Below are 22312 nucleotides of genomic sequence, written 5' to 3' on the forward strand. Positions count from 1 at the left end.
CAGAGTGAGTCCTGTGGAAGCATCTGTCCAAGTGTGGTCAGGGAGCATCTAAACACTGAGATAAAATATCGGGATCCCTTGATCTCATCCCCTTGCTGGGAAGTAATTATCATGCCTCTCATTGTGGTGACAGTGGGTGCAAAGGGGTTTCAGATGATCTCTGAAATCCTTGTGTGATTTGTACAAATCACTAAACCGTATTTAAGAGAATTATAAAATAGGTCACAACAGGAGAGGCATAAGCACATGGGACATGAACTAATAAAATCTGAAGGGAAGATGAGCGCCGAACGTGGAAATCTGTTCAGTGAAGAAGAAAGCTCAGCCAGTGTCTCTCCAGGAACTTTACGTGGATTTGAGGAGTCTATGTTCAAGATAGGGTGCATTTCCACTCCTGAGGACACTGAAACAGTGCAGGTGCGGGAAGAGACAGTGAGCGAATAGTGAGAATATCCAAGTGGTATAAATGGACATGAAATGTGTGCTGTGTATTTCAACAACGATTAATTGGGTACTGACTTATTAGTGCTGCCATAACAGGAATAACACAAACGAGGGACGCTCCCAAACAGACAGTTTTTATCACCCTTGCAGGGGATAGAAGTTCAAATTCAGGGTGCTGGTGTAGGAGCCTGTAAGAATTAATACTAACTACAGCAACTGGAATTTTCTAAGAACTAATCTGTGAAATGGAAGAAAGTGAAACCATTTCGTTTCAAATGGCTCAAAAAAAGCCTTAAACTAATTCTCTCAGAAACAGAGTGATGTCAATCAACTATCTAGACCCTAGAGAAAACATCTGAATTCCAGGGGATGTGCGCAAAGGAATAACACAGACCAAGATCTTCAAGTACATCTGAGGCAGCTCAACCTCATCCCAACACAAAAGATGACCTCAGCACTTCATCCTTTTCACGCTCTTTCCTCCTCTTTGAATCCTGCTGGTGGGGATCCGCATGGGAAGCAGTTCAAAATCACCAGCAGCTCCCAGCTTTCTACTCCATGGACAGCTACAGTCTTGGAAACCCAGACATGGGTGGTGCATTTGGCTTTGGCCCCTCCTCTCTACTATAAAACCCTTTGGCTTCAGATGAGCTTTCTGTTAAGGTCTTTTCACACCACTTCCTCCAGATCGCTGGCATCGGAATAAACTGCTTGTGAAACGATTCAATTCCTGTCTCTGTTCTTTGGCTTCATAGTGAACTCACTCTTGTGTTAGATTGATCAACCATTTAAGCTCAAAGGGGCCACATCTGATTTGCCCCAGGATGGAGGGTTGGAAAAGAAGGATGAGAGAAAGGAAGTAGGAAACCACGGGAGAAAGAGGGATACACCATGGTACATTGAGGGGATTTAAAATGAAGGAGTTGACACAAAATGTGTATACATCTTTAATGCAATGCTAGTGACCTACTTTGTTAACCTTCACCGAATTCAAAAGTAAACATTTAAAGAAAATTTTTAAACAACCAGGAGGGGTGATATTTGCTATAAAAGTTTTTTCTTTTTAAAAGTATATTATTTTTGCTGTTGTTGAAAATATGCATAACAAAACACACCAATTCAACTATTTCTATATGTACAATTCAGCGGCACCAATTACATTTTTTTAAATTTTTAATCATTTTATTGGGAGCTCTGACAGATATCTTATCACTTCACAATACATTCACATCAAGCAGTATTTCTATTAGGGTACAAATGCTACCACAATCCATTTCAAACCATTTTCTTTCTTCTTGAACTCCTTAATATCAGCTACTCTTTATCCCCTCCCTGCCCTACCCACCCCTCAAACCCCTTATTGATTCTCGCCTATAATAGTCCCACCCGCCACATATCTTACACATACACTTCCGTTATTCGATCCCATTGAGTGAGGTTATACAGTCACCAATGACATCAGCCACCTATTCCCCTTCCCACCCCCACACACTAATTATATATTTTAAGTTCTGCAGCTATCCTCATCCTCTTTCACAAAAGCATCAACATAAACTTGTGGCCCCTTAAGTTTCCTATCTAAATATTTGCAGTGGCTATTGTCAATTTAATCCCAAATAGGTAGAACTTAAAGAAGCACAATGCTCAAGGCAGACGTTCTTTACGGTTGTTGGTAAATATCTAGTCTGTCTGACTCATAGCAACAGAATAAACACTGCTGTGCCTGTGGTTAGAACACTTAGAAGATGTCCCTGTGGTTCTGCCAGGGTTGGAACAAACACAAATGACCATTTTGATTTGTGTGTTCTTGGAGAAACTGAGTACCTAAAACAATCCGTCATTAAATTTCATTGATTATTTAACTTTATTTGTTCATCAGGTACATGCATAGTGTTTTTTTTAACACATTAAGAGTAAGTTGAGAACACTGAATGCCTTGAACAATGAATATTTTGGTGTGTGTTTCCTAAATCAAGAGACAGTCTCTTGCAGAGCCTGATTACAATGTTCAAAACCTGGGAAACGTGATGTTGTTGTTGTTGTTGTTGTTGTTGTTGTTGTTGTTAGGTGCTGTGACTCTATGCACAACAAAAGAAAACGTTGTCTAGCACTTCACCATCCTCACAGTTGTTCTTACGCTTGAGCACATTGTCGCAGTCACTGTGACAATCCATCTACTTCGGGTCTCCCTGTTTATTGCTGACCCTATACTTTATTAAGCACGGTGCCCTTTGGAAGACATGTATATTACAGCAAAGTGTGGTGGGGAAAAAAATCAGATGGTACCTAGCTATCAGAAAGAATAGCATCTGGAGCCTTAAAGACTTGTCTTAAAACAAGCAGTTTTTTAAGTGAGATGACAGCTAAGTTAATACAGGGGCGGGGGGGGGAACACACCAGCCCGTGTGATCCAAAGACTTTAAATCCAAAGATTGTAAGTAGCAAAATCTAAATTCAGAGGAGGAAATGGTATTGCAGCTTAGACTCTTGACACCCAGTTTGTAGAAGGGTATGAATGCCAGTGAGAGCCCCAAATCCATTTCTAAGGTCCCTATTGGATGGAGCCTCTAGCAACTCTTTTTCTGACCATTGAACAGGGATGTAAATAGCCTTGCTCTGAGACAGAATGCATTGGGACTATGGCAAATGTAGTTAGGTAACAATTTAATACCTTATCATTTGTTCTCTCTTTTGGCCCATTTTAAATTTGTTCTACTGTTGTTCTGCTTTAAATAGGGTCACTATGAGTTGGAACTGACTCAATGGCACCTAACCACACCACAAATTTCTATTATTTTCTGTTATCTTTTCAACAGAGGTTTTCCTGTGTTTTATGTTCTTGTTGTTATTGGATTTTTGGGGTGTGTGTGTATAGTTTTCTATGAAATCCAGGATATACAAATAAAAAGACAGTAACTGGATTAGTAATTTCTTAGAATTACGAGAGGGGAGGTTCAAGGGAAATGAGGAGCTAATGGTGAGTATAAGAAAGAAGAAAATGTTCTAAAATTGATGGTAGTGATGATTCACAACTTTTTAATATGTAAACTATTGAACTGCAAATATGTGAATTATACTGTATGTCGATAAAATGGTTTTAACAAAATTTGTGAAATATGATGTCCTTTTCCAGGGAATGTTACCTCCAGACAACATGCACAAAGCACGTGAGACGAAGTCTACCCATGCTCATTTCCAATCGGCACTGTAGTGGTTATTTCTTCCAAGATAGATTTATTTGTTCTTTTATGATACTTCCAATGTTCTTTGGCAACACCATAATCCAAATGCATCTATCCATCTGTGGTCTTCCTAATTAATTGTCCAGCTTTCACATAAATATACGAGGTGACTAAATACAGGATGGCTTGAGTCAGGTGCATCTTAGTCCTTGAGTCTTTGCTCTTCAACACTTTTTTTAAAAAACAATTTTATTGGCACTTCATTTACATACCATACAATCAAGAAGAGTTGTATAATCTTTACCATAATCAACTTTAGAACATTTTCTTCTTCTTTGTAGTCACTAGTATTCAGGTATTTTTCTTCAAATTTGGCAAGAATACACTCAACAAAACATCCTCCAATTCAACAACTTCTACATGTATAATTCAATGTCATTGACTATACTCTTTGTGTTGTACAACCATTATTGATATCCATCTTGAAATTGTTTCACCACCATTAAAATCAATGTTCATTAAAATGAACTCAATGCCCCCTACTTAAAAACTATTCCTCCTTCAGCCATGATAACAATAGGGCAAGTTTGGTTGGGTTTTTTTTTTTTTTTAGTATTTTTCTTGATATAATACTGACATATCCTACACTTCCATGGTTAAATCGCTTTTTGAAAGAGTTGTGTATACATCATCACAATCAGTTCTAATTCCCCCTGCCCCCTCTCATCAATACTTTAAAGAAGTCTAGTGCAGCAGGTTTGTCCATTGCAATACATCATTTAACTTCTTGAATGCTGCTTCTATGAACATTGATGTAGATCCAAGCCAAATTAGATCCTTTTAATCTCATTTCCGTTTATCATGATGTTGTCCACTGGTCCAGTTGTATTTTGTCTCGATTCATAATGAGTTGTAATGTCAAGTTGATAAAATAGAATTAAATAATTCACAGATCATATCCAAATGCTGTCAATTGTTATATTAACATCTGTCATTGTTAACGTGCGCGATTGGGGAGAAGTCACCTCCCATCCGGAAGAGATGCTAACCATTGAGTGTAGGGAACCTAGGGGGACAATGATCCAGATTTTATGGTCATGGTGAGACACTACGAATACCTTTCTACCCAACCCTCAGTGAAGTATATGTCCTGGACACCATGATGTCCTTGGACCCTGACTTTTGTTGTTGTTGTTTGGACACTGACTTTTTGAGGGCAGCGTGGCATAAGCCAGGGACTACACCAGGAGTTAACATAGAAGCTGGGCAGAATGAACTGAGCCCTGCCTCCAAGGTGACTGCACCCTTGGAGTGAGAACTGCAGTATTCAGATGGGAGAAGCAGAGTGGCCCAAACCTGTGGAAGTGGTGGTCACTGGATCTTGGCGGGAATCCCTGGTTTGATGGGTGTCCAATGGAAAGGGACTCAGAATCACCATATATTTAGTACCTCAATGCCTCCTGAGCAGCGACATGACAGGCTTTGATCTGTCGAGTAGGGATTTGAACTTGGAAGAACTGATCCAGGGAGTTTCCACCTGGCACCAAGCCCCATGCTTAAGTTAAACAGAGCCCAATTAAATGGGAAATGGAATTGTGTGAAGCAACAACTCATGGTTTGCAGCTCACCCAGAACTATACTTGCATACACTCCTCATACCTACAGTGTGCAGTGATGCATCATTGCAAAAATTGAGGGTGTTACAAGTGCAATCGCATTATACCCCAGGGGGGTGATTGACAATGTTTTACTTTTCTGCTTCTATGGGTTTTTGTTTTCCTGCCTTTAGTTTACTTGCTTTTATCCTTTATTGTCTGCTAATTGGTTTATTGTTGTTGTTCAGGTGGTTGGTCTTATGGGGCTTTATTTTTTTACACATTGTTTTATGCTAACAAAACAACTTGTACATTTTAATGTTTAAAACTGAGCATCTTTCCTTTCCAGTGAAACAAAAAGTTTAAAATAAACAGGTACAAAATTACAATCGAGATTGTTAATTCCAAAGAAGATCCTACAGGTTCTGCTGATTCTCCCATTGAGTGGCAGGGTTCAAAGTCATCATTAGGAGAGAATTTTATTTTAAAAGTGTCATCTTAAACTGCAAGGATGTCCATTAAACATCACAATTAAACATGCCAAAGGAGAAGCCATGTTGTCAAAATGCCCACTTAACCCACCCAAACATCTCAAACCACCCTCAAAGACCCCCTTTTTAAAAAAGTGTTTTCCTTAAAAATAAAACAAAACAAAAAAAACACAAGAGAAAGTAGACAGATACATTTCGGTAAATGCTAACTGTCCATGTTCACATAGAGACATAGTAAAATCTCTGAGCCCAATATACAAAGAAAGGAGGAAAAAAGCTAGAATTCTATGCACTACTACACAGGAAGCTAGCAGCCTCCAGCTGCTAGCAGAGCCAAGGGGCAGAGGGCCTTTTTTTTCCTCACAGCACGGTGGTGTATAGATTCCATAGTTTTTGTTGAGACGGGAAGGGATAAAAATTGACAAAGAACAAAATTCATATCATTGTGTGCTCACCTCCATGATATGATCGCTGAAAACAAATGGGTGCATAAGCAAATGTGGCAAAGAAAGCTGATGGTGCCTGGCTATCAAAAAATATAGCGTCTGGGGTCTTAAAGGCTTGAAGGTAAACAAGCCTGGGGTCTTAAAAGCTGGAAGGTAAACAAGTGGCCATCTAGCTCAGAAGCAACAAAGCCCACAAGGAAGAAGCACACCAGTCTGTGCAATGACGAGGTGCCAAAGGAATCTGGTATCAGGCATCACCAGAACAAAAAATCCTATCATAGTGAATGGGGGGGGGGAATGCGGAGTGGAGACCCAAAGCCCATTTGTAGGCCACTGGACATCCCCTTACAGAGGCATCTCAGGGAGGAGACCGGTCAGGGTGCGATGTAGCAAAGATGAAAAATACAACTTTCCTCTAGTTCCTAAATGCTTCCTCCTCCCCCACTATCATGATCCCAATGCTACCTTACAAATCTGGCTAGACCAGAGGATGTACACTGGTGTAAATAGGAACTAGAAATGCAGGGAACTCGTGGCAGATGATCCCTTCAGGACCAGTGGTGTGAGTGGTGATACTGGGAGGGCAGAGGAAGGGTGGGTTGGAAAGGGGGAACCGATTACAAGGATCTACATGTGACCTCCTCCCTGGGGGATGGACAACAGAAAAGTGGGTGAAGGGAGACATCAGACAGGGCAAGATATGACAAAATAATAATTTATAAATTATCAAGGGTTCACAAGGGAGGGAGAGCGGGGAGGGAGGGAAAAATGAGGAGCTGATGCCAGGGGCTTAGGTGGAGAGCAAATGTTTTGAGAATGATGAGGGCAATGAATGTACAAATGTGCTTTACACAATTGATGTGTGTATGGATTGTGCTAAAAGTTGTATGCACCCCTAATAAAATGATTAAAAGTTAATTTGAACACAAGGGTTTAGAGACTCTTTTCCACTGTATTCTACTCAAGGAATTATTCCCATACCCCACCCCCCAAATAAGTTGAGAACCATAAGGTAGAAGAGAGAAAAGAGAACTCAAAAACAGGGCAACTGAGCACAAGAGAAAAAACAAACAAACAAAAAAAGACTGCAACTTGCTCCCAGGGATGGAAGAAAATTTCAAAAGGTTGGAATCCATCAGTGTTCTGTTAGTCATCATCTCCTTCATCCTCCACTCCTTCCCCTCCCTCACCATCATCTTTATCTTCTTTCCCTTCATCTTCATCCCCTTCATCAATGTTTTCTAAACCTTTTTCATCATCATCACCACCTTCTTCTCCTTCACCTTCATCATCATCCATATCAGGAACCAAATAGTACTGTAATGGATTTGGCCAAATATCCTCTTTGATGACTTCTCCTAACTCATCTGCACTTGGTTCTTCATGCTGCCTCTTGAATGTTTCATCAAGTCCTTTCCAAATTCCCATCTGATTTCAATTGATTTTGAAGATGGATCACCACTCTCTTTCAGATGAAATTCTTTGGAGAGAACTTTATTTTTGAAGTAAGCATTTTCAACAAAAGAAAAATCGATTCTGTAAACTTATTTAATATCTTCAAATTCTGTCACTTCAACTCTGGTCAAATAATGCAGTCCCTCTTCATCCTCTTCCCCAAGCAAGGCAGACACTTGTAGATGGTTGACAAATGTTGTCAGGCCCAAATTCTGGATTTGGGTGATCAATTCTGACCTCTTCTGAAAGAATGGTTGGCAGAGATTGTTATATTTCTCTTCTACTTTCAAAATCTCCTCACTGGCTTGTCCATTGCCTATTTATTTCATTCCATACTTCATCAAATTGCTTCCTGCTGCTCTTTTTCCTCCTTCGAGAGGCCAGAGTCCCCTGCAGCTTAGGTTTCTTCCTTTGAGACAGGTTCGAAGACTGGCGTTTAGGAGCCATCATGCTGCCTGTCAGCTGTCTGAGAAATGCAAAAGATGAGCTGCTAGCCTCTGAAGGAAACAGCCTAATAGTTAGTTCTGATAACATGGCCCTACTCGATACTCATCTTCATGAAATGATCATTGAAAATAAGGGTGCTACAACAAAGTGTGGTGAAGAAAACAGATGGCGCCTGTCTATTAATTGGAATAGTGTCTGGGGGCTTAAATGCTTGTATTCAAACAAGCAGTCATCTAAGCAAGAAGTCAACTAAAGTCCACATGGAAAAAACACCAACTTGTGTGATCCAAAGAGGACAGTAACAAAATTCAAATATGACAAAGGGAAAAGCATCAGAGCCTAAATTGAAAACACTCGATTTGTATGCAGCTATGGAAGACAGTAGGGGCCCAAAGCCACCCACCTGAAGACTATTTAGTCAGATTAAGCCACAGGCAGATCCACACTAGCCATAAACTAGTGTCTCAAACAGTTTTATCGGGTAGGGATCATTGTAATTGTGATTATACTGGATTGAACTTGACACTTGTCAGGTTGACCTCCCTCTTGACCCAACCTAAAATTCTTTTAGGTGCAAGTATCTCTTGATAGCTCCATGACAAAAATGTCTTCCCTGGTCTTTTAAATATTCACGGCAATCTTTTCTTTCTTACTATTTGTATTTTTACTTTTGCATTATGATTTTATCCTTACCACTGTTTCTGTTGGGTTTTCTAGTATGTGAAGCACAGGAGTAGATACATAGAGATAAGAACAGATGCAAGGGTTTATAGGGGAGGTATTGGAGGGGGTGAGAGATATGGAGTGGAGGGGTGGGATCACTAGAACTGGTGATTACACACCTCATTTTAAAAAGTGATTTTACCATGGGGGGTATTCTTAAATTAATTGTGGCATTGATTGTACAACTCTTCTTGATATGATTGAACTACTGAATTGTTTGATATGTGGATTAGGGGCCAATAAGACTGTTAAGAAGGAAAAAAAAAGGTCTGGCCATCTGCTTCCAAAAACTTCTGCCATCGGGTCTATTTCAACTCATCGTGGCCCCAAAGGACACTGCCCCTGTGGGTTTCCAATACTGTATACTTTGGGGTGAGCAGAAAGTCCCATCTTTGAAAGTTTGATCTTATGGATCACAATTGCATTCTAATATGCCTGGGGTCACCATGAGTCAGAGTGGACTTGAAGCACCTGTTTGATTTTGTTTTTACATCTAGACTGTAAAATGATATGACTATGAGAGAGACTGGATACCAGGTGTTAGTGAGGTGGTGATGTGACTGGATTACTCATACCCTGCTGCTGTGAATGTAAAATGCTACAACTTTAGAGTTCAGTCTGCAGCAGTTTCTTTTTTTAAATTACACATCCATCGACACTTTGGCCCCTCCTGTCCATTCCTAGATATTTTACTCAAGAGAAAAAGTACATCTATCTAAAAGCAATAGTTGATTCCCACCAGATCCAACATCTCTAACGTTCAGTGGTACCTGCCTATGGAACTCTGGTCTTCTCTACAGGTCTGAGAAACAGTGCTTCTTCCACAGTACTGGAGAATGTGAGGCAATCCCTAGAACAAGGAATTCAACTTGTGCTGTGCTCAATAGCACAGGAGGAGGATGTCAAAAATTTCCCTCTCAGGACATCCTCTGGGCTTACAAAAAATTCTCAGAGCTACATCACACGATTAGGTTCACAGAGCTCTGCGGTTCTACCTGGCACTTCCTGGGCAACATGAAAGTTAGGTCAGACTTAGCCAACAGCTGTTCTCTGCCATCTTCTCCCCATGATAGGCACAAAACGCTGTGGGGGTGGGGGGTGGGAGGAGCACAATAAGTTCCTCTTTTCATGGTGGTAAACCCAATTCTTTTCCCAACTCCCTTTGCACTATGAACAGAATACTACCCCCCACAAAAAAAAATGGATTACACAATAAGGCATTATACAAACCAGACCAGCAAGAGGAAGGCAGTTACAGGGTTAGGTGACTCAGAAGCAGGGAAAATTCATCACAGCTCACACATGTACAGCCAACATCATCCATGAAGAGGCACCTTTCTGGAAGCATTGAGTGGATCCCAGCTGAAAGCCTTTTGGCCAAAGTCATGCCATGTACACTCAGAAGCCAGTCATAATGGAGAAAATGATCAGCAAGTGTGCTCAAATAATTATGATTCTCTCCAGAATAGGAAAGAGAACACTGAAGTGTGCATCCCCAGATCATGTTGGGGTGACGGACACACAGTATGGGACTCTGATGACTGGTAGCTATAAGATGGCTTCCACCATAGGCACTGGCAGCGATAGAAACCTAGGACAACAACCCAGGAAAATTCAGAATGGAACTCACAAGAGCTTCCAACGTACATGACACTCAATGGGAATGTCCCCAGGGTGATCATCTGAATGGAAAAGGTTAACCTGCTGCCTAATAGCAATCTCACAAAGGGTACTCAGTGCTGAAAGAACTACTGAACTGAACAAGGTGATAGCCTATTCACAGAAAAAAAAAAGAGGAAATCACCTAAATGTCCATCAATGGAAGAATAAATAAACTTTGGTAGATGCGCACAGCGGAATACTATATAATGTTAAAGAAAAAACATAAATTTGCAAGATACTTCAAAACATGGATGAACCTGGATTACATTATGCTGAGTGAAACTAGTCGGTCACAAAGGGCAAATATTATATGAGAAAATTATTATTAAAAAAATCAAAACATTTCCATATAAAATAAACACTGATGGATACCAGAGGTAGAAGGAGGAAGTGTTAGTTTTGGTGAAGGAAAAGCCAATAGACTACAATGAGGAGCTTCAGAAAAAGTCATGGAGACAGGAGAAGACAATGAAAAATTTTCAGAATTAGAGGCAACCAAGGCAAATACTGTTATATACGCAATCTTGCGGTGGTGGTGGTCTATGAGTAGATGCTTGAATTGACACACGGGCTAAACAGGTGTAGGAAAGAGAGTGAGTGTATACCCACAAATGTGTACAGGTTTGACAAGGTTATCTGTACAAGGGTATATCCATGAATGTGGTGGAGCTTACGAGGGCAAAGTGTTTTATATATATATATGTGTGTGTGTGTGTGTATGTGTATGTATATATATATATATATATATATATATATATCAACTTAGATACAACCAAACAACTTGAGGGAATGAGGGAATGAGTTTTGGGGACTGGGAGAACCATAGTCTCAGGGTAAACAAAGGTCAGCTGGAATAATATAGTCAACAAAGACAATATTATATATTCTATTTTGGTGAGTAACAACTGGGGTCTTAAGAGCTCTAAGCAACCATCTAGGGTGTCTATATTAGTTTCTCTTCATCCAGAAAACTGATGGAAATCTAAAGATATTTTGTAAACAATTAGTCCAGTGGATTAATGTACACATAAACATCAGTCTCCACAACCATTAGACAAGAAGAATTAGATGCTTCCTGGCTATCAATATCAACTTCAGGTCCTGGAAAGAATGGAAGGAAAATGTGAAGCAGAACTCAAAATCATAAGAGACCTGGGTTACTGGTTGGACAGACTGGTAGGACCCCAAGACTATGGCCCTTAGTCACTGAACTCACTCCCATGTTAGAATAATCAAGCATTCAAGATCAAAGGTCAGCATCTCTCCAAGGACACAGTCCAGGTTAGGAAAGGAGGAGGAATGGAAACGTGTGATAAGCAATGGTACACTAAGGGGATTTGTGTATGAACTGTCAAGAGTAAAGTGGATGATCAGCTCTGTAAGCCACCTAATTCACAAAAATAAAAACGAAAAACAAGAGCAATGAAACAGTACATTTTATGCACGCATAAAATTATTCTAGTGTGAATATTTTGGTATAAACAATTTATAAAGCGACAGCTAAATGATCACCAAAATCATTGCAATCATGAGGCCTTTCACCAGTGTGTACTTTCTTGTGTCGAACAAGATGGGAGCTTCTGCTGTAGGCTTTCCCACATTCACCACACACATAAGGCTTTTCTCCAGTGTGGACTCTCTGGTGTAAAACAAGGCTAGAGTTGCGGCTAAAGAATTTCCCACATTCACTGCACTCATAAGGCCTAGCTCCAGTGTGGACTTTCTTGTGTTGGACAAGGTGAGAGCTACTGATGTAGGCTTTCCCACATTCACTGCACACGTAAGGCCTTGCTCCAGTGTGAACTCTCTGGTGTAGAATGAGGCTGGAGTTGTGGCTAAAGCATTTCCTACATTCATTGCACTCATAAGGCTTTGCTCCAGTGTGAATTCTCCGGTGGACAATGAGGTTGGAACTATGGCTGAACAATTTCCCACATTCACCACACTCATAAGGCCTTTCTCCAGTGTGGATTTTCTGGTGCTGCACAAGGGTGTCTTTGCGGCTAAAGGCTTTCCCACATTCACTGCACTCATAAGGCCTTACTCCAGTGTGAATTATTTGGTGCTGAACAAGTGTGTCTTTGCAGCTAAAGGCTTTCCCGCATTTGTTGCATACATAAGACCTTGCCCCTGTATGGACTCTCCGATGCTTAATGAGGCTGGAATTATGGCTAAAGAATTTCCCACATTCAATACACTCATAAGGCCTTGCCCCAGTATGGATTCTCCAGTGCTCAATAAGGTGGGAACTTTGGCTGAAGAATTTCCCACATTCACTACACTCATAAGGCCTTTCACCAGTATGAAATCTCTGGTGCTGAACAAGGGTGTCTTTGCGGCTAAAGGCTTTCCCACATTCATCACATTTATAAGGTCTTTCTCCAGTATGAATTCTCTGGTGCTGAACAAGGTGAGAGCTCCTGCTGTAGGCCTTTCCACATTCACTGCAGTCATAAGATCTTTCTCCCGTGTGAACTCTCTGGTGCTGAACAAGGGTGTCTTTACGGCTGAAGGCCTTCCCACATTCGTTGCAAGTATGATGCCTTTTTCCTGTATGAAATTTCTGGTGTGTTCTAAGGTGGGATAGGTGAGTGAAGGCTTTTCCACATTCCTTACACACATAAGCTTTTTCACCACCGTGAGTTTTTCTGTGTTTTATAAGAGCTGATTTCTCCTTGAAGTCATTTCCACAGGTGAGGCATCTGAAGGGTCTTTCAGTCTCAGTGATCCAGTTGTCGAGCAGAGCAAAGGTCTTCAGAAAGGCTTCCCCATACTTGCTACACTTGAAGAGGGTCTGTCCAGCATGGGCATCTTGGTGCTGCCCCAGAGCTGAATTCTGAGGGAAGGATTCTGTGCATGAAGTCCTTTTGGATAAACTCATCCCAGTCTGTTCCTGGAAGAGACAAGGGCTGTCCAGGAAGTGCATCTCTTTCTCCCTGTACATGAAAGGCCACCTTGAAATGTAGACTGCACAGCTCTTTTCAAATGAGGCCTGACAATCATCCTTTCTAAAAGGCTTCTCTATATTGTGTTGCTCCTGCTGCTGCTCAAAGTTTACACGAGGAAAGAAGTCTCCTCCACTTGACCCACAGATGTGTGTTTTCTGCGTGAGAACTGATCCCTGGTGCTGAGCCAGTTGTACAATGTCTTCTAAGAATGGGCCACAGTTCTCACAGAGGTGGGCTCTCTGGGTGGGCAGAATCATGACCTGTGACATTCCTTCCACAGAAACATCCTGTTCAGATAGTGTCTCCTCCTCATCACGCCAACAACCTGAAAGCAGAAACATGCTGGTGAATACAGACTGACTTGGGTGCAGAGTGGAAGGCTCATAATCAAAGTGTGTGTGACATAACTAGAAACTAGCCTATGGGATTGTTGGTGGCATTGGAGAATTAGAATCAGTGATTACAAGTCAATGCTAGGCCTCTAGGGTTCACAAAATGAAGGAACATTGGGTAAAGACACAATGATGGTATATAGAACAGAGAGGAGAAACAAGGTCCAAACCCTTGCAGCTGTCAGGTGAGCCCTGTGAAGAAGTGTGAATTCAGGCTCAGGAAATTGTGACTGCAAGGAAACAGCAGGTGTTCAAGGATATGTTAGTCTGGGTGGACTGAAGAAAGAAATTCATAGACACACATATGAGGTTTATACACAAGAGGAATTGAACATTGAGAAAACCCAACCCAGTCCAGTCCAAGGTTTTAAGTCCGATATTAGCCCATATGTCCGGCAGCAATCTAAAAAGTCCTCTTCAGACTCACGAAAACACATGCAATGACACCGAATGTAGATCACAGGCCAGTGGGTAGAAAGTCTTTGGTGGTAGAAGCATCTCAGCACTGGCAGGGGTCTCCACGTGGCCATTCCAGATCTCAGGGCTGCATCAAGGTAGGTCCATGAGGCATCTCCTCAGGGATGCCTCGCGGGAAGTCAGCTTTGTCAGTAGACAGTCTCCAAGGGAATGAACCGAGAAAGATAGAGGCTCCTACCTCCAAGAAGGAATTTCCAGATTTCCCAGAATTCTCAGGAGAAGGCTATGCCCCCATAGACGTCTCACTGGCTATCTCCAGATTGACAGGCTAGACTCCACCCCTACACTCTTAATCCTTAAACTGACACCATATTAGGTGACTACCACAAAGGACTAGTAAGGTTATGTGCACACGGCATGACACAGGAAATTTAGACAATGCTGCAGAGCACAGAGAGGAAGTGTGAAACAATAAGTCAAAAGAAGTGGGGGATATAGTTAAGAGCTGAAAGACAGAAGAAATGATCACTGTTGAGGTGAAAATAGGTGCTTACATGTGGCCTTTTACCTTGGCTCTTTGGAAAAGGAGCTTGAGAGATTTTTCCATTAAGCCCTGCGGAATTACCTTTGCTTGGTTGTGCTGTGAGATGTGCATTGGCTGCTAACTCTAAGCTCAACGGTTCAACACACCAGTCACTGCACAAGGAAGATTGCTGCTATACAGATTTGGTCTTGCAAACCCTGTATATGGTCACTGTGAATCAGCATCAACTTCATGACAATGGGTTTTGTTCTCTACCCCAGAGAATATGTTATATTTCCTGGGTAATTTGTAAACAATTTGGTTTGATACTTTTTGCAAGGTTCTGAGCTGTAGCTTGTCCTGTGATTGGTATATACCTTGACGGGATTGATCAATAGATTATGTAAATTAACTTAGTCATAACCTACTATGCAAATGAGGTCTACTGAGAGAGAACTGGTCAGTTTGAGGCCCTGCTGGGATGGGGTGGGTGGGCAGGGGTCACGCTTTGAAATTAACAAGAAGTTGTATATATTAGCAGTCAACCCCACAGAGAAGCAGACGAAGAGTGAAGAGAATGAGAGATGGCAAGGAGCCTCCTACAAGAGTTATAACATGGGCCAACGGCTTTCACACTGAAGATAGCAACAAGGCCAGAAAAAGCCCAGCAGCAGAGTTGGCAGTGAAGACAGCAGTGCTAGGAGTGACCGTAAAGCAGCCTATCCTGAGGAACCAGAGAGGAGCTTCCTGTGAGGGCTGAGAGGAGACATGCATTGCCAATAGGTAACAGTACGAGATCCTACGAGAGAGTAGAGGAGCAGGCTCATGACCATGAGGCAGAGTAGTGAGTTTCTTGGTCCCTGACCCACAGAACAAAGCAGAGGCTAAAAGACCATGTGGCTGAGAGGCCAAATATCACAACAACATAACTGCCAACATGGCTAAGAAAAGGTGCTGTGGACAAAGGAATGGTACCCTTAATATTGTGTGTCCTGTTTGCTTCCTCAATAAGTTTCATAATTGTGATGATTTTCTCGGTGTTGTCATTCCAATGAATTATCATCCCCAGCAGAGAAGTGGAGTCCCATGGGAGGGATGACTGCTCTCAGAATAAAGTAAAATAGGATGGAGGACGGAGGAAAATCAAGCCTCTGCCTTAAGGCAATTAGCCTTGAACTGGTGTGGAGTTGGAGTCTCCTCTGTACAGTCAGAAAAGGTCAGACGTGGCCCCAAAGAATTTCCTCCGGGCCTGTGGAAAGCAACCTTTGATGCCCTGATCTTCTTGCCTTTGTGGAAACCTCCTAACTGAATTGTACGGTAAACTAACTCATTTCTAAAAATCCCACAGCCGTCAAGTTGATTCCAACTGTTAGCAACACTGTAGGAGAGAACAGAAGTTCCCCCTCTTCCCACCCAGGGTTTCCTAGGCCGCCATCGTTACAGAAGCAGGCTGCCTCGTCTTGCTTCTGCAAGCAGCACATAGGTTCCAAACGCTGACCTGTCCGTTAGCAGTGCGCACTTGAAATCACTGCCCCAGCAGGACTCCCCATTTCTAGGAATAGAATATGACAAACAAAATGGAATGCCATTTTTGAGAGAAGAGTATGAAAGAACTGGATTCAATCCTGGACACTCTCTCTTGACTTTTCTGAGAAAAGCTAGCGTCCATATTATGGGGATGCTCTCATGACAAGGAACTAAGGCCTCGGGCTAACAAGGGACTACTGTTCACAGACCAAAAACAGTGAAATCTTGCATGCAATCACGTGAATAAGCTTAAACGTGGATTCTTCTCCAGGTGGGCCTTCAGATGAGGCCACAGATGTGTTCAGGAGCTTGACTGCAACTCATGAGAAACCCTGAGCCCAAAACATCCAGGTAAGCTGTCGCCAGCTTCCCAATCCTTTTAAAAAAGAGGGAAAACCAATTTCTGTTGCTTTTGACTGCTAAGTTTTACAGTGACTTACCACTTAGCAATAGATAACTAAAATAGGAACTTACCCAATGAGGCCACCAAGGCAAAGTTCTCCAGCATAACATCACGGTACAGAAGTCTCTGAGCCTCATCAAGGAGCCCCCACTCCTCCCGGGAGAAGTACACGAACACATCCTCGAAGGTCACGGAGTCCTGTGAGGATGGGGACAACTCAGCCCACAGGTAACATCTCTCCCAGGGCTCCCAGGCTCCCCACTCACACATCGACCTCCTGCCCACTCTATTAAGTTCAAAAGCAGGGGCCAGGCCTCATCTGAGCTGATCATCTGGTCTTTTCTCCCACAGAGTGACTGAAGGCTTCAAATCGCCAACCTTGCGGTTAGCAGCCAAATGCTTAACCATTGTGCCCTCAAGGCTCCTAAGCCTCCAGCACTGGGGTCTTAAGGAGTTGAATTCATGCTCCTCCCAAACCCCGGCTCACAGCATGTATATAGCATCTTCCATGCCACTCTACACATGGCACCTATGGCGTGCTTGTAGCACTTACATAATCCGTTGTCAATTTGAGATGATTACAAGTGAAGGGGTGGAGTTTAGCCTGTCAATGAGGTCGCAGCTTGATGACCTCATTTGGAGCCACTAAGCAGATAAATAGCTCACTGGAGGAGGGACACACGCTCATTCCCCGTGAGACATTCCTGTTGAGAAGACACATGGAGCTACGCTAGAGCTCTGGAGCTGAAAGAGTCAAGTAGAGACCCCTGCCAGCGCTGAGATGCTTCTACTGCCACTGGATCCACAAGACTTCCCAACCTCTGTCCTGTGCTCTTCCTGCATTCAGTGTCATTGCATGTGTTTTGTTTGTCTGAAGAGGACTTTATAGATTGGTATCGGACCTTAGGGACCTGATCTGGACTGGGATGTTTTCTCAATATTCAATTGGTCTTTTATATAAAGCTCTTTCTTATACACGAGTGTCTATGAATTTGTTTCTCTAGTGATCATCTGTCCTTATAACACTCAAACCTCAGGTGCCCAAATAAGAGACTCAGTGAAAATTAAAAAAAGACCCAGTCTCCACTTTCTTATTCCCTTGTTCACTACTGGCCCCGCCACCACGACTTGAAGATAAACCAGTGCTGCTGAGTTGATTCTGACTGATGGTGACCCAGTGTGTGTCAGAGTAGACCAGTATTGTACAGTCTCTTCAATGGCTGTGGGCTGCCAGAAAGTTGAACAAATATGTTTGGGAAAATGTACATTCAGAATGTTCCTCAGAAGCAAGGATGGTAGTAAAGATGCTTCATCTCGTGTACTTTGGGTGTGTCATCAGGATGAATCAATTCCTGGAGAAGGGCGTCATGCTTGCTAAAGCAGAGGGTCAGCAAAAAAGAGATAAGCTTTCAGTGATATGGACTGACAAATGGGCTCAAATATGGACACAATTGTTGGCAGAGGATTGGGCAGCTATTGCGCTGTGGTACCGATGGGCCACTATAAATCACAGCCAACTCAACAGCCTGTACCAACAAAACAGGATCATTCAGAAGCTTATCAGGAGACCGTCTGAGGTTCCTCTGGTTGCACATGAACTCTTTGGTAAGTTACCAAGTACAGCATGTTCCCGACCCAGAGATTACTGACCGGATTCATGGTTCCATCTGACTCCACTGAACTACTACCCAGGACCTACATACCCAGCTAGATGCCTCAAATGAGGGCGTCTCTGGAACACCTCAAAACCAACTCCTGACCCAGTCCCTGAAAATAGCTCTTAACCATCAGCTCCCTCAGCTGATGACACACCCATCATTCTTCCAGCTAAAACCAAAATGCCTAGGAGCCCTCCTTTCTCCTTCCTTCCTCTAGCTCACCTCTCGAATCAGAAAATCTAGCCAATGAACTTAAAAATCAGATAGTGAAGCCAACCACTTTTACTTCCCATCACCATCAGCACACATGGGACCCATTACAATGGGCTCTTGCCTAAGGCTAAGTTAGGTCAGCTGTCTCATCTCCGCACCATCCCTGGCTTTCTCCACCCTCAGAACATAGGCTCAGCTCTTCAAGCAGATGTTCCTCCTGACTCTAGTCCCCTGCTCTGTTCCAAGAAGCACAATTAAGACACTGTTCCTTGAACACAGGAGCCCTGATGGTATAGTGGTTACGAGTTGGGCTGCGATCTGCAAGGTCAGCAGTTGGAAACCACCACATGCTCCATGGGAGACAGACAAGGTTTTCAACTCCTGTACACAGTTACAATCTTGGGAATGCATAAGGGCAGTTCTATCCTGTCCTGCAGGGCTGCTAGGAGTCACCATCAACTTGATGGCAGTTAGTTCTGTTCCATCGTCCCTTGAACATTCCCAAATAATCCTCACCTCCAAGCACCTAAAAATGCCCATTCCTGGGTCTATTATACTCTCTGGTCTTCATCCCACTGGTCTCCAGAAATGGGAACCTCTCCATTTAAACCTTTGGTCTGAATTCTGGAACCAGGGTCCCCAAAATCAAGTGAAGACAAAGGGCAGTAAACCTGGTTGGGCCTACTTAAAAAAAAAAAAAAAAGCATACAAAATCAACCCACTTCTCTAACTTCCATAGCCACCACTCTGGTCCCTTGACCTGGATTACCACCATCATGAGTATTACTGCAGCAGAGAAGTAGACTCTGTCCTGGCCTCCTACCTGTAATGGTTAGAATCTTGTCAACTTGATATACCTGTGCATAGGTAGGGGTGGAATCCAGTCTCTCAATCAGTCCATAGCCTGGCGAAGCCCCTTTGGGAGTGGGACCTTCTTATTAGAGACACTGAAGAGGATGAGCTCTCTTGATATTCACCTACCTACTTGCCTAGGTGGCCCTGGGCGCTGGGGTGCCACACGACTCTTCCACTAGCCTGTGATCTCCCTAGTTCTCCCTTCACTTTTCTGCCTTATCAGCGGGCAGCTGCATCAGTCTGAGAGGGTTCCAGCTAGCTGCGGACCCACCTTTTCATGATACAAAGTTCACCCTAATATATATTATATATATATGTCACTAGTTTTGTTTCTTTAGAAAATTCAGTCATCCCAATAGTGTCTCCACTCTGCAGACAGAGGCGACTTGCTACGGTGGGAACTAGAACATTTTCAGTTTCTGTAACAAACCTGTGTGGTCCCCACACAAGTTCACCTCTCCGGTTCGCCATGTCTACCCGTCTCCTATCCTCTGGATCTCTCACACCAAGAGCCAAAATTAAGACTCCAGGATCCCGAATTTGTCCAAGGATTTGTACAAACTGGTTCCTCCGCTTTGGGCACCCTTCCAGAGTTCATCCCACGGATCGCCGGGAACTGGAAATTCTCCCACAACCCCCGAGAGCGATTGCCCTCCGGGGGCCCAGGTACTGGAGGTGAAAACTCAACTCAACTCACTGCCGTCAGGGTAGAACTGCGGACGTCGTCGGATGTAACGCTTGGCAGGCGCAGGCAGCCTCACCTGTCTCCCGCGGAGCAGCCTGAGAGAGGAAAGCGGCGCGCGCCAAGTCACACCATCCATCCCCGGCAAGTGAGCGGGGGGCGCACATGAGACCCTCTCTCACCTGAGCCCGGTCCGTCCGCGGCGGCGGCGCCATGGGCTCCCGCGGGCTGAACCGAGTCCCGGGAGACTGACAGACGGGGCGCGTCGCGACCGAAGCCTGACACCCCAGCTGGCCTGTGACCTCCGGCTTCCGCGGGGGAAATGGCTGCACCCTCGGGGGGCCGCGAGGTCAGGCGCGGCGACCCTCACCGACCTGGACGCGGTTCGCAGCAAAGGCGCGGGGAGGGTCCTGCCCTCGTCGGGGCCCTTCCCAGCCCAGTTCAAAGCAGAGGCTGCGAACCGGGCTGACAGAGGGGCGCCCGCAAATGACGTCAATGGCGGTGACGCCGGAAGTACCGCCCTAGCAGCCTGGAGCGCCCATGTTCTGGGCTGCCATTGGCTTAATGTGCCGCGATGACTTATGGGCAATGTAGTCTGTTCGCTGCATCCAAGCCGACGCTTAGCACCCTTCCCTAGCTGGGAGACAGTGGTTTAGCGGGCTGCAGCCTTCAGTGGAGAGTGCACAAGCCCGCATCCTGAAGCGACAAACTCCTTTAAAAAGGGACACACCATCCGCCCCCACACCCACCCTTAACCCAGGAGGATGAACAACAGAAACGTGGGTGAAAGGAGATAGTGATCAATGTGAGATATGAAAACAAGAATTATTTATAATTTACCAAGGGGTCATGAGGGAGGTGGGGGAGGCAGGGAAAAAAGGGCTGATATCCAGGGCTCAATAGAAAGTAAATGTTTAGAAAATAATGATGGCAACATATGTACAAATGTGCGTGATCAATTTGATGGATGGATTGTTGTAAAAGCCCCACGCAGAGTGATATTTTTTAAAAAAATAAAAAATAAAGAGGACACACCAAGATTGCCCTGGCCACCAAGGACAAGGCCAGGGCGCTCAGAAGTCTCCAAGCAGCTGGGAGGTTGGGGGGAAATGGGTAGCTAATAACGATGAGGACAGGAGTGGAGAAAATGTTCTAAAACTGGTTGTGGTAAGGATTGCACAACTCTTCTTGATGTGATTGAACTGCTGAATTGTATGCGAGTTATATGCCAATAAACTTGTTTAAAACACGATGGGGGGAAATAAAAGGATCTCCAGCAGGTGGTCACTTCATCCCCTTCGCACCTGAAACTTTGGGAGAACTCTAAGCTTTGTGGACTGTGATTCAAACTGGAAAACGAATGAGTGGACCTTAACTGTGGGATGGTGCAGTGGTCATGCATTGAGTTGCTACTCGCACGGTCAACCGTTAGAAACCATGAGGGGCTCCTTGTTAGAAAGCAAAGCTTGCTGCTCCACACAGAACTGCCGTCTCGGAAACCCACACGGGCAGTTGTACTCTGTCCTACAGTCACTATGACTCAGAATCAACTCAATAGTGGTGAGTTTTTTAAATGTTTTCAGCAGCACTGGTGATGGTGGCATAGTGGTTGTCTTAAAAAACAAACAGCCAAAAGAAAAAATTTTTTAAACAGCCATTTAACCCATATGGAAGAAGCACACACTGTGTGATGGAAGCATTGTAAATAAAACCCAAATCTGAAGGTTTCAGAGTTTAAATTGTGAACACCTGGTTTGCAGATTATGGAAGCCCAAAATCCATTTGCAGGGTCCACATACGGAGTAAGCCCCAGTGAATGCCCTCTGACCAGTGGAAAGATGTGACTAGTCTTATCAGAGACACTGGATTATGGCAAATGTAGCTAAAATGTAATACCTTATCATATGACCTCACTTTTGACCCATTTTTAATTTTTTCGGTTTTTTTTATCTGTTCACTGTTGAGCTTTTTTCATTTGCCTCCTGTTTGTGTTTTGCATGATTTTCTTCATGTGAAATCCAGGAAAGGTGATGGAATGGCAGGGAAGGATAAGGGGGAATGGAGAGCTGATGTACCCCAGGAGAAAATGTTCTGAAGCTGATTGTGGTGATGACTGCACAAACCTTGATATGACTGAATGATTATATCGTGTGATGTGATATATATGCCAGTAAAGCATTTATAAAACATGATCTGACACGTAGACCCCCAAAATAATCCACTAAAAGTTTGGGAAGAATTGGAAAAAA

General features: G+C 43.5%; 1 protein-coding gene across 2 annotated transcripts; it reads right to left on the reverse strand.

Annotated features, from left to right (window-relative positions):
• Positions 1 to 1816: 1816 nt before the first annotated feature.
• Positions 1817 to 20534, reverse strand: LOC142432502 (uncharacterized). 2 transcript variants are annotated; one of them, XM_075537764.1, is made up of 3 exons: positions 20246 to 20534; positions 16727 to 16853; positions 1817 to 13718 (listed from the first exon to the last, which is right to left on the reverse strand). In XM_075537764.1, the coding sequence occupies exons 1-3, from the start codon at positions 20276 to 20278 to the stop codon at positions 11932 to 11934; spliced, it is 1947 nt and encodes a 648-aa protein (XP_075393879.1). In that variant the 5' UTR covers positions 20279 to 20534; the 3' UTR covers positions 1817 to 11931. The 2 variants fall into 2 exon arrangements, with proteins under 2 accessions (XP_075393879.1, XP_075393880.1); XM_075537765.1 differs by lacking the exon at positions 16727 to 16853.
• Between the last annotated feature and the right edge of the window lie 1778 nt (positions 20535 to 22312).

Source organism: Tenrec ecaudatus, chromosome 18 (genome assembly GCF_050624435.1).
Source record: "Tenrec ecaudatus isolate mTenEca1 chromosome 18, mTenEca1.hap1, whole genome shotgun sequence".
Taxonomy (NCBI): Eukaryota; Metazoa; Chordata; class Mammalia; order Afrosoricida; family Tenrecidae; genus Tenrec; species Tenrec ecaudatus.